Source organism: Humulus lupulus, chromosome 3 (genome assembly GCF_963169125.1).
Source record: "Humulus lupulus chromosome 3, drHumLupu1.1, whole genome shotgun sequence".
NCBI lineage: Eukaryota > Viridiplantae > Streptophyta > Magnoliopsida > Rosales > Cannabaceae > Humulus > Humulus lupulus.
In genome coordinates, this window is record NC_084795.1 from 140,497,390 (window position 1) to 140,514,130 (window position 16,741).

The 16,741-nt window shown below is 37.4% G+C and overlaps 2 protein-coding genes across 3 annotated transcripts; one reads left to right on the forward strand and one right to left on the reverse strand.

The window, feature by feature from the left end:
* Nucleotides 1–383: 383 nt before the first annotated feature.
* Nucleotides 384–1,784, forward strand: LOC133823189 (peroxidase 31-like). The gene has a single exon (XM_062255810.1). It carries the CDS (start codon nucleotides 545–547, stop codon nucleotides 1,547–1,549), a length of 1,005 nt encoding a protein of 334 aa, XP_062111794.1. The 5' UTR covers nucleotides 384–544; the 3' UTR covers nucleotides 1,550–1,784.
* Nucleotides 1,785–1,991: 207 nt separating this feature from the next.
* Nucleotides 1,992–6,309, reverse strand: LOC133823188 (chaperone protein dnaJ 16). 2 transcript variants are annotated; one of them, XM_062255809.1, is made up of 12 exons: nucleotides 5,854–6,309; nucleotides 4,611–4,734; nucleotides 4,397–4,479; nucleotides 4,175–4,286; nucleotides 3,990–4,094; nucleotides 3,770–3,832; nucleotides 3,466–3,555; nucleotides 3,226–3,334; nucleotides 2,984–3,132; nucleotides 2,847–2,900; nucleotides 2,487–2,711; nucleotides 1,992–2,404 (listed from the first exon to the last, which is right to left on the reverse strand). In XM_062255809.1, the coding sequence occupies exons 1-11, from the start codon at nucleotides 5,988–5,990 to the stop codon at nucleotides 2,493–2,495; spliced, it is 1,245 nt and encodes a 414-aa protein (XP_062111793.1). In that variant the 5' UTR covers nucleotides 5,991–6,309; the 3' UTR covers nucleotides 1,992–2,404; nucleotides 2,487–2,492. The 2 variants fall into 2 exon arrangements, with proteins under 2 accessions (XP_062111793.1, XP_062111792.1); XM_062255808.1 differs by having other exon boundaries at nucleotides 1,992–2,711.
* Nucleotides 6,310–16,741: the final 10,432 nt, after the last annotated feature.

The following is a 16,741-nucleotide window of genomic DNA, read 5'->3' on the forward strand; positions in this document are numbered from 1 at the left end:
TACCAAACACAACCATATTTATCCACTTATTTTTTACAATATAAATGAGCTACTTAAGAGAGAGATAGAAAATTATCAGAAAATATAAAAGATGAAAATAAAAACAGATACGTAGCTAATATTTGTTATGTTTTCAACAGTTATTTTGTAATATCGTGGCTAAGAATAAGGATTAAGTTTTTTTTTACAATATATATAGATTTATATTACAGAAATTTTGGCACTTGGACAATATATATACAATTCCTTATTTATAATGGACATCCACTTTCCTTACATTTTTATATTATTTGCAAAACATGTAATAATTTTGATATTATTGATACCTCAAACAAACAATAACAGGATATGAACAGAAAATGACTAGCTTCCTCTCCCTCCAAAATCCAAATATAAACATTCTACCTCCTATAAACCCTCTCCTCCACAATCCCCTCCTTATTTTCTCTACTCCAACATGCGAGACCAACAAACCACACAACAAAACCAAAGAAAAAAAGAAAAGCAAACTCAATTCCCATTTCTCTAATCTTCCAAAATATCCATGGCCTCCTATCTCAATCTCTTACTCCTCTCCCTCTTCTTCCCTCCCCTCACGTTCTTTCCCTCCACAACACAATCAAAGCTCACCCCAAACTACTACCAAAAAAGCTGCCCCAAATTCCCCGACATCGTCAGGCAAATTGCTCAGGAAAAGCAAACGGTGGCCCCAACCACCGCCGCCGCCACTCTCCGCCTCCTCTTCCACGACTGCCTCGTCGAAGGCTGTGACGCCTCCATCCTCATCGCCTCCAACGCCTTCAACAAGGCCGAGCGAGACGCCGAAATCAACCTCTCCCTCTCTGGCGACGGTTTTGACCTCGTGACGCGCATCAAGACCGCGCTGGAGCTCCAATGTCCCGGCATTGTGTCATGCTCAGATATTCTAGCCACCGCCGCCCGCGACTTGATTACCATTGAAGGCGGGCCTTATTATCCCATTAGGCTCGGCCGGAAAGACGGGTTTATGTCGAAAGCAGAACAGGTAGCAGGGAAACTTCCAAGGCCGACGATGCCATTGACGCAGCTCATCGCCCTTTTTGCTTCGAAGAAATTCTCCGTGCAAGAGATGGTCGCATTGGTCGGCGCACACACAATTGGGTTCGCGCATTGCTCGCAATTCAGCAATAGAATCTACAATTTTAGTAAGAAAACGAAGATTGATCCCGCTTACAATCCCAAATACGCAGAAGGGTTGAGGAAACTCTGCGCAAATTACACCAAGGATCCATCGATGTCGGCGTTCAACGATGTCATGACACCCAACAAGTTCGATAACATGTACTACAAGAACTTGCAGAGAGGGCTGGCGCTGTTGGCTTCCGACCAAGCTTTGTCTGTGGACAAGCGGACTAGGCCTCACGTGGACTTGTACGCCGTCAACCAGACCAAGTTCTTTCAGGATTTTGCTCATGCTATGGAGAAGCTTAGTGTTTATAAGATTAAGACGGGTAGGAAGGGAGAGGTGAGACGTAGATGTGATGCCTTTAATAATCTCAAAACTACTTAATTAGGAAGGAAGCATCTCAATATTAAATTTACAACACAAGAGGAGGCCTCGCCTTTTGTTTTTGTTTTTCTATGTATTTCATTTTTCTTTTCAAATTACATAAGAAAGGAAGAAGACATCTTACCATGTTTCCACCTGTATTAACCACCTAAGAAAATAGGACGACGTTCGTATTTTTATGTAGTAACTGCACTGTTTCATATGCCACTTCAAAGTTGACAAACTTTCTTCCTTATTTTGTTTCCCTTGAATTTTGAATTTTGCTTTAGCATATAAAAATAGATTTGATAAGTCAGGCTATAACAGCTTCGGCAACTCGAACCATTTAAGTCTTTCTTGTACTGCCATTCTATGGGAACCAAGCCGATCCAATCAGGATTGAGTCGTTAAAAGTTTAAATATGGAAACAAAGATGTATTAAAAAATTTAAATGAAAAACATAAAAAATAAATCCCATTGATGGCTTTCTGATAACTACTGCAAATTGTACGAGGATAACAAGCTAATAATACTACAGGAGTAAAGACATACTGGCACATTTCTCCACTTTCTTTATCCCGAAAATACAAGCAATAAATGAGGCGACGTACGGGCCCCCAATGAATAAATTACGTGATTTACATGTGTAATTGATGGAATACCAAAGAAAAATAAACAATGACATGAAAAAATACAAGAATTTTACAATAACGAGTAGTCGCCTGTAATAGAGAGCCATTTTCTTACGAGTGTCTATAAAAGTATTTACATCCACAAGCCTCTGGAACTCGAAATCCCGGTTTTGGCCTTCTGTACTGGGTCTCCATGGATGTGAGATCACCCCCAAACAAATGAGCTTTCCCTGTGGAGCTTAAACTAAACCCCAATATACTATCAGCCTAAATGAAAAATGGGAAGACCCAATTCGTTTTTAACAGAAAAGGTTCTCATATCTCACCCTATATCAGCATGGCTTCCTCTTGTCAACTTTTAGATGAATGTTATACCACTTTTTCTTCTTGGGTCGATCTCTTGAAGTCGACCTCTTTTCTCTCTCTTCGCCATCTTCTTTACCCTCCTTGGTTGTACCCTTACTCCTGCTTCTACTAGAACTCCGTTTGATTGGAGGTGCAGCAGTATACGAGGCATGTATCTCATTCCTTTGCTTGAGAAGGTCATCAATCTGTGTTTTATTATAAATAGAGAATTTATAGTAAGAAATAAAAGATACAGCAGGGCACCAAGTTTCTGTTCAGTCACCAATGTACTGGTACTTGAAAAAAATTGCAACGAAGAGATTTCCAGAAGCCACATTTACCTCTTGCATTTCTTGTGCGTATCTATTGGTCATTTCGGTGAACTGGGCCAGAACCTGTCAAAACACACCATGAAAATTTCTGAGAAGGTAAAAGCATTTGCATACAAGTTGAGCAATGTTCTATGTCAAGTCCGGACCTCTCTGTATTCAGCTTCAAATTTTGACAACTCCACCCTTTTTGTTAGTATTTCTGATTCTACAGCCCTTAGGTTGTCCTTTTCTTCCATAAATGGCTCAGCACAAAGTGCTTCTATAGTGTAGCTTACGCTTTTAAAAAAGTTGTCACCTAAAAGAAAATTTCACAATACAAAGTCAGAAAGATTAGTGCAGAATTAAACAGCATAATAATCTAAGCTGGACATTGAATCTATGGACAAACCATAAACAGCAAACACATGGGTGCCAGCCTTCAGCTCAGTTATCTCACATGGTTGAAACCCATCTAGCTTTTTGAAGAAGGCAGCATCAGGATCCTTAGAAGCAGTTACCTGATGTAAATTTTTTACGAAAGATAAATAAATGAATCAAGTTTGGTGGAAAAGACAACAAGAATTTAGGCAACAGAACTGAAGTAGAAGAATTAATTCTTTTACAATGCCATCATGCAAGAACAGCATACCGAGTTAACTGTCTGATCCAATCGGTACACAGGGAAACAAAGGAAATACATCCCAGCTGATGTAACCTTTCCAGTTTTTGCACTGTCTTCCTAAAACGACAAAAAAATATGTAAGACATTTAATGAAATAATAACGGTCATAATTAGTGTCTAATGAATACTTCGTCCAAAATAAGAAATGAAAAAATTTGTTCTTATCTACAATGAACTAGGAGCCGGTGCTGATGTAGACAATGCATGTATGACCCACATTCGACAAAATATACACACACATATATATACATAAAAATGTGTTTGACAGTACCTGTAAAGCAAGGCTTAATCCACCACCTCCCTCACCATCCCCATCCTTATCAAAATACAATAACTGAAAAGAAAAAGAAAAGGAAAACATATAAGATTGTAATCTAGCAGAAATTCAGAAAAGCATAAATACAAAAAAATCACCCATAACAAAATGAAAAGATAAAACAAAAGGCAGTAAACTTCATCCAAAATTCCTGCAATATATTTCATAAATCAACCTTAAACTTGCTTTTGTCAGATGACTGCACTCGGCAAACAAATCCAGCTTGTGCTTCCTCTTCAGTTACAATGACTTCGTAAAAGTGAGCACATTGTTTTTCAACCTATTAACAAGCAGAAACATATAACAAAATTAATAAAAAAATATATGAAAATAAATTAAAACAATTTAAAGGACACCCACCTTTCTGGATATAGGCTGCCCCAGTGGAAGGGGACGGACAGTGACAGAGCCATTAAGTGCCCCCTCCAAGACAGTAGCTGACACAGTAGTCTTAATTGGAACCCCCAGTTTACTGTAATTTATAACACAAGGTGTAGCGCTCATAACAAGAGTTGTTACAAGTTCTCAAAAACATTTAGGATGAAAAAAAATCTGAAAAAAGAACTTGTACACTCTGCTAACCTGAAAAGGGCAGCAAACATGGTGTTGACAGCTCCCAAACTTGAAAGATCTAGCTCCAATTCTTGACTCTCTGCTTCAACAGCCTAGGAAACAATATTATGACAGTCTTGGACATCAATTTCCTCATGAAGACAAACCATAAATTCCACAATGAAGCTTATGATTCTGGTTAGTAGAATCGGCCTATTAAAATATCTAAGCATTAGTATCGTACCTCAAACCCAGCTGTATCATACTGACGCCGTTTATCTGGATCTGACAAGATGTTATAGGAAAATGTGACTTCCTTAAACATGTCTGATGCTTGAGGGTCATTTGCATTCTTATCAGGATGATACCTGTAGCCATTTGTTTTAAATTAGTTATAGATTAATTTTCATTAAACAGCTTCCTAAGACCAGAGACTTTAACTTTCTAACCAACAAAACTAAGAGCCCCGACAATATCAACAGGATCAAAAACATACACAAACAAACAAATGGTGGATAAGATGAGGTATTATGACTCAAAAACTATCCATAGGCCATTAGAATTTACTGTGGCTTATTGATTTGAAAGGACGTAGCCAAAAAAGCACTTTGATCAAGTTGTAATTGAAGTTCAAAATATGTAAATGTAAAGTACTTTTTTCTATCCCACTTGACACTATAATGCCTATAACTTATAAGAGCTCTATGCCTTCAAATTCCTACAACAGGGCAGAACTTCCCTGACAAATTTGACAGTATTAACTAACTAGCGGTGCTTGAGCATCAACCCTCAAAGAAGGTAACTTATAATTTTATGTATCACAAGGCACAGGGCTAGAACTAGTTTCATTAAGCTTTTTAACAAACTGAAAGCTGAAATAGATTCCCGGACAACTGAAAAGCTGAAGCGAAATTGAACCGGCTTAGATTTTGGTTGACTTTGCCCCCAAATTGCTCAATAATGAGTTTTTTGTTCAGGTAAAAAGCTTAACCAAACTGACCGATGGTAGTCTTTTGAAAAGCTACTTTTAAGCCACATACAATTAAGCACAAAATGTAAGTAAGCCGCCTTAAGCATTACCAAAAGACTCCATGGAAGATCACAATCTTCAACCATGAATCATACATTATCCAATTTTAGAAAGTGATCATTTCTAGTTGCGGTCGGACTAAGAGAGAGAGAGAGAAGATACAAAACCCTTTTTTTTTTCTTCACTAGAAGGAGCTATCTCTAATTTAATATTTAATAACAATAACAATTTGAATTTAACCAAAACTAAATCCAAGCAAATACTATCATAAACAATTGCAATATTGGCAAGAGAAGATGCGGGAAAAATACTATCTCCAACTCAAATCAAGAAAAATCAAATACTATCTCAAAATTCAAAGCTCCAAAACATTACATTATGCACTTAATTATTTACACCTAAGGTACTTCATAAGCTCACAAAAAAGAAAATTTTGGAGGAGAACTATATTACGTACTTGAGGGCCATTCGCCGGTAAGCGCTTTTAATTTCCTGATCAGTCGAGTTCCTACAAACGCTGAGGACCTCATACGGGTCCCTCCGTAGCTGCTTCGCAGCCTCATGCTTCTCTGATTTCGATCTATGCGCCGGCATTGTCAAATCCGCCGGCACTTTTTACCCCCAAAACCCTAAATGACCTCTTTTTCAGGCCCTGAAATTGGTCAAATATTCACCACTTCAAAACCCAAAACTTCACCTCGTCCTCGGCCGAATTCTCGAAAAAAATCCAGTCCTTTCAAGAACACCAGAAGAATCCTAGACAAAAACCAGAAGAACAGGGAAGCTCATGCACCCCCTAAGAGCTGGAGCTTGCGAGGAGAGAGAAAGAGAGTGGAGGACGATAAATTGGAGGGGAAATTAGGTGTTACATTGTTGTTATTATTATACAAATATATATTCTTTTCTTTTATTTAAAAAAAAAAAGAAAGAAAGATTTTGAAATGTACCGATTAGGCAGGGAAGGGATGCTTAATACGCAGAGGGATATGGACATGTCACACACGCGGCAATCGTGTGAGGTGTGGGTGCGTAGTGCGCATAAGGGTGCACGTTAGAATTGAACAAATAACAAAGAGAGGAGAAGGGGCTTTTGTTCAAAATAAGGGGCCCAATTGGCCAATACTAATCAATGCTGAAAAGTTGAGTATTAAAATCGCAATCAGTGGGGTGGGGACTGAGAGAGAAATCTGACCTCAAACGCTCGGTATTTACCAATTTACTATTTTTTTTCTCTCATCAAAAATTGATTTATTTCGGCAATATTTTGTTGCTTTTCTTTCTGGGAAAAATGATTATAACCATAAGGACTGGACCCAGCTAAGAAAATGTTGAAATTATGCTTTAACTATATGTGGGGATGAGTTTTTTAATCGCCAAGATACACTTGATGTTTTTGTTAGATAATAATAATAATAATAATAATAATAATAATAAAATGAAACAAATAATAAAAATATACACACTTGTGGATTGTGTAATAATGAGAAGATAGGTGAGAACCTTGCCATCTTTGTTAGACAACATAAAGTTGAGCTTTTCATTTTTTTTATTATTAATAAAAGAAAAATACTCTTTTAATGACGTTTACATTAAATATATATATTATATGGGGAATTCTTTCATCCATCGGTTTGTTTTGAAGGATTTAGTCCTGTGTTGATTTTGAGTCTTTGGATTTATTGTTTTAGAAAATGGATAGTCAGATTTAGTTGCTGAGTTTATTGGGTGTCAAAGTACAGTTATGCCCTTAGTCACCCCTTAGTAACCGGTCACCTTTTTTTTTATTCGTATTTTCGCCCATTTAGGCCATTCTTCTCCTTTCAAAAGGAAAAGTCCTTCCGAACCCAAACAATAACTGTTTGGAAGGAAAATTCCCTCCCATTTAGTCCATTCTTCTCCCTGACGAATTCGGGGTAGATTTTTTTGTTTAGAGTAGTGGGGATTTCGATTGAGCTTGGTAATTTTTTCCGGCGTGGTTTGGAGGTGTTTTATTCTACATGCGATGTTGTTTGCTGTGAGTTTGAAGGACCGAGTGCCCACTTTTCTGATGTAAAGCATAAATCACTGCATCTTTGTGTCGAGTTCTTCGGGTAAGTTCTTATAGCACATTTACTCAATATGTTTTGGGCATTAGCTATTTAGGCAACAAATTTTGTTTGGCTTCATTTTTTTGTAATGGTGCACTCGAGTATTCAGCGCCCGATCATATATAATGGTGACCACCTCATGTTTAAATTTTTGTTTGAGAGAAATTATAATAGCAATTCCTTCAAAATGGAAGTCAAAATACATGAAAAAAAAATGTCAAAATGGAAGTCAATTCCGTCTCCATTGTTATTTTTCTCGGGTACTGTGCTCCCAAATGTTCTCCCACGTAATACCACTCACAACTCACGTGACCATGACGTGATGAAACGCAAATTCTAATTCTTCCCACGTAATACGTGATTGCTTCCTTATGTTTCTAATAATAGCATACTTTATGTAATTTTGACTGATGTGCAACCCTATTTTTGATAAGTGACAGTGCATTAACAACTCCACCATTTACAGGAAGACCTCACCTTACACTTACTTGATCCACTCCTCCATGCTTGTGTTTTCTATATGTATATATATATATATGTGTGTGTAGGGATCGTGTTGACCTCAATTCAATCTCCACCACCCTACATGTATACTTGTCTATCCTCTTTTTCTCTCTAAAATGGACTCCACACCTTTCCCAATGAATAACATCGTTAACTTCCCGTCATTTGATGACAATCATCTTGAGCAAATGCAATACATTAACCGAATTGTGCATGACAACGTCAGGCTGGCCACCGAGCGGAACGAATGGGAGAGGAGATACAATGCGTCCAACATCCAGAACACTCTCCTTAAGTCTGACCTACAGTCCATCAAGATGTTTCATTTATTCCCCAACAATCAAGCAAGCAAGCAAGTACTGACTCTCCTAATTAATCAACCATCTAAATAACATTTTCCATACCTAATTGAGTTAGTGATTCATTCATCCCAATATTGAATAAATGAAACTTCTCCAAGGAAACAAGTTTAAAAAATCTTATAAAACAGCTACAAAATATATATCAGTTTTACTTACGTGGTTATTGTTGCGTCTCACTCAACATAACATATAAATCACTTGGCGGAAGCACAATGCTTACGTTACCAAAATCGTAAATATCTCTCAAATTCATATTAAGTTTACGATCAAGTCCTCAACTGTACATATTTTTGGACGGGGAATTACTTTTTTGTCCCTACTTTTTATACCCACATCACCAGCAACTTTCCAACCGGTTCACACAACCGGTCATTGCAAGTCAAAAACAAATGTGAAAAAAAGACTTACTCCTATAAAATTTAGATAATTGGCAAAAAACTAGACCCCATACTGAAGGACTGAGTCCTGTGAGGAACTGAAGAATTCGCCATATTATATATAACTAACGTGCAATATTTAGTTTTATTGATAGAATTTATTAATTATTTTTATTTAATTTATATTATTATTATATAAAATTAAAATAAATAAATAATATTATATATAAAAGAATGGCATAAACATATTAAATGAAAAATTAAACCAAAATATTTTTTATGATTTTTAAAAATATATATATAATATGATAACATTTTTAAACATAAATAATAATTTTTTAATAAAAATTAAGATTATGTATTATATGTAGTGGCCAAAAATTGCAATAGGCACGAATCAATCATGTCATCGGCCCACAACCCATTAAACATTAAAAAGCCCATCAAGTTCAGTCACTAAGAAGCTACTTTGAACAACTAGGCTCAATCTTAGCACCAAACAAACTTGAGCCCACATGTCAAGAATAACGTTGAGCTTTGACCACACCCTAAGCCCAAAAATACTATTCAAACATACCCCCAAAACATGTCAAACACGTGGGAGAAATGCTATTAGGTGAAGCAGTCTCTAACTCGCCCAAAAGAATCGGTCTTCCTCCTAAAAAGGAGGAAGATCACTTCTCACATCCATCCTTCAGGAGCTAGGCAACTGACCACTAAGGCTTCTATAAATACAAAGGACGAATGGACTAACGAGACTCCTATGAAGCATTCACTCAAAAGCTCTCAATCTCTCTAATACTATCGGATTGATCGCTTAGATCATCCCATCGCCGCCACTCTACGGTGGAGTTATTTACTGGTTGTTTACTTTCTTTATATTTCCTTATTCTATATTTGAATTTCTTACTGACTTGACCATTGGAGTCCCTTCAGCTGGTACCACCCCGGTGTCCCAAGGCTTTCACGGTCTTTCTTCCTTTGTTCTACAGGTTGTCAATGCCCGCGATCCATTCTTTTCGATCATTGTAGATTTTTCCCTCTACAATTTGGCGCCACCATGGGGCCCTAACAAACTGAATCAGGAGCAAGGGACGCAAATCCATCACTATGGAAAACTTGGAAGAATGAGAGGTCAACGTTCATGCCCAATTAGCGCCCTGATGGCCCAGATGAGGGAGACTAACGAGAGCCTCATGACAGTGCAACAAGAGAATGTAGCATTTAGAGAAGAAAAATCCATGCTATAATCAAAGATGGAGATGCTAGAATCTTCTCAATGCGGTGCAACTGAGTCCCAGACAAGGTTTCATGCTCCAATCCCACCCATGCAACCGTTCGACACTACTCCAGGAGCAACATCCAACCTAGCCTCAGGCCAGTAGTCGACAGTCACCCCAGGGGGGATCACAAAATCAGATAATAGGCCAACAGTCAACCTCAATAGTTGGTGGACACGATGGATCAATCCCAGGAGGATCAAGCCAAGCCTATAGACCTCCGCCAACAGCTGACGATCCTATGATGGATGCTCAAGCATCAACAACCACAGTAGGAGGCAACCCAATGTCAAGTGCTTCAGAGGAGCCATCTAGGACCTTCGTGTTGGGAAAACTTATACAGGATCTTTATTTATTTTCATGTATATCTAACATTAAACAAGTTAATATGAGACAACCTATAACATGTTTCTAAAATTGAATTCAAAGAGAAATAATGATAAGAATACTTACATTATACGCAACAGAATGAATGAGTCATTCATTCAGTTTCTCTAACTCTTGTATCCTTTATGTCGCAGAGTATTACTAACAAACTGAACCGGTATTCAATTTTCTTCACAGCCTTCCAAAGTATCCTTAGGATCACCTAAACTAGATTGGGCAATTCTCAACACATGAGATAGATACAGAGAGAAGAAGAGAACAGAACAATAAAGCTTAGAAAATGACTTATGTTTATAGATAATCTAAAACCTATCAGAAAATCAGTGTCTGTCATCTTATTTCAACTCTCACTTAACATTCCTTTGATAGACTCATTTAGGTCATTTATTTAATTCAAAAATTAATAAAATAATAGCCAATTAACAGCCCTAGGTCGAAATTGTCATGGGCTTTAGGCCCGTGAAATTTCTCATTTGATTATAAGCTCGTTGGACTTAAAATCAATGCATGCAATTGATTTAATTAATTAAATAATTAATTAAATCATTTATCAAATTAAATATTTATAATTTGAACCTTGATTTAAATTTATTTATTAATTTAGATATCAATTTATCATAATTAATGAATTTGTCATAATTTCTCTTTTCTTCTCTAAATTACATAACTATGTGAAACTATCCAAAATTGACCTGATCAACTTTGATAATTAAATCAATTAATTGAGACTATCTAGATGATTTTATCCAAGGTACAGTGGGGACCATGAGCCTATGAAATCAAGCTCCAATAAGTTATCATAAATCTAACAAATAAATTTACTAACTTATTAATTGCTCGTGGGCTGGGTTCAGTATGTCGTTTATACTACTAAGGTCCCCAAACTTCCATACAAGGTTCAAAAGACAGGAATTTAAATATTCGTTTTATTAAATATTATTAATTGATTAGGCCCACTATAGTCATGCAAAGCAAATGAGGCTTCACAAGTGGAATTACCCACAAGAGAGGAATTTAAACTTTAAATTTTCTAATGGGCCCAAATAAAACCTATCATTTTATGACTATTTTATTTGGCAAAAACCATATATCTAACAAACATATGAGCCACTATATGCATCTAAGCCCAATTGCAAAAATACCACATATAGTGCAAACAGACATGTTATAATTGGAAGGGCCTAATCATGTTACTATATGAGCAAGTCTATGAATTTATGCAAAAATACCACAATTTATTTCATTTGAAAAAAAAAATATCACAATTAATTATCTAGAATTTATCAAAAAATTAGAATTAATTAAATTTTTACAAAAATAAGTCAATTTAAATGAAATTTATCAACAATTAACAAAAGTTAATTTAAATTTCATTTATCAACAATCAACTTGATTTAGGTTAATTTGAAAAAAAAAATATCAATTTAATTTTAAATAGGATTTATCAATAATTAACCAAATTTAATTTAAATCTCATTTATTAAAAAATATATATTTTATTAATTGGTTGAAAAAAAATATCTTAACTGTTTTTCAAAAAAGTATCTTATGTTGTTACAACAATATGCTAATATTTAACCATTTAAATATATATATATATTAATAGTTAAAACAACCCTAAAATATCTCAAAACAGTTAATCAAATTCAAATATCCATAAAAATATCTAACTAACAAATTTCAAATAATTTAAATATTAAAAACTATAGAATAAACAGATCTTTATGTTTTTCAAATTAAGATTTAATAAAAATAACAAGTATTTAAAAGAAAATATCTTAAATATCTGATATTTTAATTCTAATATTTTAATATATTAAAATATTTAAAATTAAGTTGTTAGTCTATTTTTAAATTTGAATTTGAATATTTGTAAAAATATCTAATTACGGAAATCTCAACCAACAAAATATGTTATTATAAAAAATATTTTTAAATTATAAAACAAATCTGATATTTTTGGCTTTGATTATAAATAATCAATTTTCACATTTTTATTTTCTTTAATTTAAAAATAATAATTTTTTTTGGATGAATAGTACCACGGGTACTGTTCATCGTGTGGCTACTGGCTGTTGAGGAGACGCGAGCAGGCAGTGTGCGGGTGCGTGCGCTGGTGTGCGTGCGCATGTGGGGCAGCCAGGCAAAAAAAAATTCGAAATTTTTTTTGTGCAATTTTTCAAACTAAAACTATTTTCTAATTAATTTTTAACATGTTTTACACAAAAATAAAAACATATATAAAAATTAATGGCATAAAAAACATAACAAAATAACCTAAAATTGCTAATTATCACATAAAATTCAATATGCTTCATAAAATCATGACATCCATCCAATTATTCAAACACATCAAATAATACAATTTTTAACATGTTCATGCATGAAAATAAATATTACCAAAGGCTCTAAGGCCAATTGTTGGGAAAAATTATATAGGATCTTCATTTATTTTCATGTAGATCTAATATTAAACAAGTTAATATGAGACAACCTAGAATATGTTTCTAAAATTGAATTCAAAGAGAAATAATGATAAGAATACTTACATTATACGCAGTGGAATGAATGAGTCCTTCCTTCAGTTTCTTTAACCCTTGTATCCATTCTGTCGCAGAGTATTACTAAGAAACTGAACCGATCTTCAATTTTCTTCACAACCTTCCGAAGTATTCTTAGGATCACCTAGACTAGAGTGGGCAATTCTCAACACATGAGATAGATACAGAGAGAAGAAGAGAAAAGAACAATAAGGCTTAGAAAATGACTTATGTTTAGAGAGAATCTAAAACCTATCAGAAAATCAGTGTTTGTCATCTTATTTCAACTCTCACTTAACATTCATTTTATAGACTCATTTAGGTCATTTATCTAATTAAAAAATCAATAAAATAATAGCCAATTAACAGCCCTAGGTCGAAATTATCATGGGCTTTAGGCCTGTGAAATTTTCCATTTGATTATAAGCCCGTTGGACTTAAAATCAAGGCTTGTATTATTTTCTATTAATTTAATTAATTAAATAATTATTTATAATTTGAACCTTGATTTATACTTATTTATTAATTTAGATACCAATTTATCTTAATTAATAAATTTGTCATAATTTCTCTTTTCTTCTCTAAATTACACAACTCTGTGAAACTATCCAAAATTGACCTGGTCAACTTTGATAATTAAATCAATTAATAGAGACTATCTAGATGATTTTATCCAAGGTATAGTGGGGACCATAGGACTATGAAATCAAGCTCCAATAAATTATCATAAATCTAACAAATAGATTTGCTAACTTATTAATTCTTCGTGACTCCACTAAAGACTCGGAATTGCACTCTTGAATTCATAGAATGCTCTATAACAAATATAGATACGTGTCAACACCATATATTGGACATGATCCTGAAAGACCCATGCCTCATGCAAGGCCTTCGCGAGGTTGACCCGTCTCGCCCCACGTAAGGCCCAGGCACGCTTCGCCTAGCCCACCTCATTGAAGGCCCTACAGATCAGTACCTAGGAGCCGCGCACCTAGATGCCTCGCGCCACCAGTCACACACCCAAGTGCCTAGCGCCACCCTCTCGCGAGACGCCCTCGCGCGTAGCCCACAGTCTCGCCACACGAGACGCCCCTGTCTCGCCACCACCTCTCACAAGACGCCCTCGCGCGCAGCCCACGATCTCGTCGCGTGAGACGCCCTTATCTCGCGGGACACCCTCGTGCGTAGCCCACGGTCTCGTGCACACCACTCACGTGAGACTCCCTCACGTGCAGCACCCACGCAAGATGCCCTCGCACGCAGCCCACGGCCTCGCGTACACCACTCACGCGAGGCGCCCTCACGTCGTGCAAGATCACGAGTTCGATTACGAATCGCCCTTCACTAAGGAAATCCAAGCTGTCCGGCTCCCAGCCAACTTCAAGGTGCCTCATATGACCCCTTATGAAGGAAATGTGGATCCCAAATACCATCTGGACACATTTAACGACCTGATGAAATTAAGGGGAATTAGTAGCAGGGCCATATGCCATTGATTTGCTATCACATTGAAGGGACCTGCGTACAAATGGTTCAAAGGACTCCGGCCAGTGTCCATCAGGTCTTGGTAACATTTTTCTGATGAATTTCTCCAACAACATCATGTCGTATGTGATTACACAATGTCAAGCACCAACCTTGCTAATGTGAAACAAGGATAAAATGAGAGTCGAAAGAGCTATATCCACAAGTTCAATATGTAGGCAGCCAAAGTAGGGAGCTTGACCCGTGGGAAGTTAAAAATGGCCATCACGTTCGGAGTACGCCCGAGAAGTAAGCTGTGGGATAACATGCTTAAGAGGGAGGTCACAGACTTGGACGATTTCTACGAGGGGGCACAGAAATATATTTGTGTTGAGGATGGTCACGAGAGCCTTAAGGCCGGAAAAGACCGGTCCCCTCCAAAACCCTCAATCCAGGAAGGACAAAGAAGCACAAAGAAGAAGAGGGTCTACGAAGGGTCAAGAGATGATTGGCCTTGGAAGCCGCAACACATTGATGAGCGCAAACAGGCCCCCTACACCTTTTATACTGACCTCACTCACGCTAGGGAACATATCTTCATTACGAATGAAAATCAGGTTCCTTTCAGGAGGCCTCCGCCAATGAAAAAGACCAATCAAAAAGAGACCCTAGTAAATATTGTCAGTATCATAAAGATATTGACCACACCACCGCAAAATGCACTCATTTGAAAATAGAAATCGAAGAGCTTATACGCAGGGGACATTTGGGCCGATATGTCCGCAAAGAAAACCAAAGACCGGAAGAAGGATTATCCTTGCCACGAGCATGGGAGCTAGCCCCATAGGTGCAAGGAGAAGTTAAGACCATCTTCGGAGGGCCAGGGTTCGGAGGTGAATCAAGGAAGGGGCGAGACAAATACGCCAGGGAAGCCAGGCGAAGTCCACCACCATGCATCTTAAGTTTGGAGCAACACCCCCCCAAAGAGTTTTAAGGGGGAGAACGACTCGATAACCTTCACTGAAGAAGACGCACGAGGTGTGCACTTCCCTCATAATGACCCCTTGGTGTTGACTTTCTAGCTTGCTAACATGAGGGTGCATCGGGTCTTGGTAGATAATGGAAGCTCCGTAGATATCCTGTATCGCCCAGCTTTTGAGAAGATGGGACTTAACATCAAGCACCTAAAGCCCTACAATACCTCCCTGTATGGATTTATAGGAGATTCGATACAGCCCATAGGCGCAATTGAGTTAGCCCTCACCATGGGAGAACAACCCAGACAAACCACCATAATGGCAAACTTTGTCGTGGTAGATTGCGCCTTGGTATTCAATGCGGTATTAGGGAGGCCCTCCCTAAGAGAATTGAAGGCGATAACTTCAGTGTACCACTTAGCCATGAAATTCCCGACTCCTGGGGGAATAACAAGCATGAAAGGAGAGCAGAAGGAAGCAAGGGAGTGTTATTAACACGTCCCTCCACACAGCCATAAAGCCGTTAGTGCCTATGGCAATGGTGGTGCATGGGAGCACAAACCCACATGAATTGGACCCGCAGGTCACGGAGGAACCCAGGGCCAAGCCAGTAGAGGAGTTGGAAGAAGTCACAATCATGAACGAGCCGTTGAGGAAATTGAAGGTAGGAAGAAACCTTCTGGGTATCGTGAAAGAAGAGTTGCTAGAATTCCTAAAAGTCAACCTCAATGTATTCGCATGGAGTCATAAGGACATGGTGGGGATAGACCCAATAATCATGTGCCATCACTTAAACATAGACCCAAAGGCAAGACCTGTGAGGCAGAAAAGGAGAGCGCTAGACCTAGAAAGATACGCAGCCCTAAAAGAGGAGGTTGACAAGTTGAAGGCAAAGGGTTTTATACGAGAAGCATTCTACCCAATATGGGTATCCAACCCAGTTTTAGTCCCAAATCCCAATGGAAAGTGGAGGACTTACATGGATTTTACTAACCTTAACAAAGCCTGCCCTAAGGATAGCTTCCCACTTCCTAGGATAGACCAGTTAGTAGACGCCACGATGGGACACGAGCTACTTAGCTTCATGGACGCATATTCTGGGTACAATCAAATACCCATGAACCTGGCCGATGAAGAGCACACTTCTTTTATAACAGACAAGTGGCTTTATTACTACAAAGTGATGCCTTTTGGGTTAAAGAATGCAGGTGCTACTTATCAAAGGCTGGTGAACTGAATGTTTGCGAATCAGATAGAGAGAAATATGGAAGTATATGTAGACGATATGTTGATAAAGATGAAGAAGGCAGAAGAGCTCACAACGACCTCAGTGAGATGTTTGGTACCCTCCAAAAATTCAGAATGAA

Excerpts from the sequence above, each read along its gene's own strand:
- LOC133823189 (XM_062255810.1), top strand. The coding sequence starts at position 545 with ATGGCCTCCTATCTCAATCTCTTACTCCTCTCCCTCTTCTTCCCTCCC.
- LOC133823188 (XM_062255809.1), bottom strand. The coding sequence starts at position 5,990 with ATGCCGGCGCATAGATCGAAATCAGAGAAGCATGAGGCTGCGAAGCAG. Across the intron at positions 4,480-4,610 it reads ATGATACAGCTGGGTTTGAG|GCTGTTGAAGCAGAGAGTCA; the intron begins GTACGATACTAA and ends ATTGTTTCCTAG. Across the intron at positions 3,335-3,465 it reads TGGATCAGACAGTTAACTCG|GTAACTGCTTCTAAGGATCC; the intron begins GTATGCTGTTCT and ends AATTTACATCAG.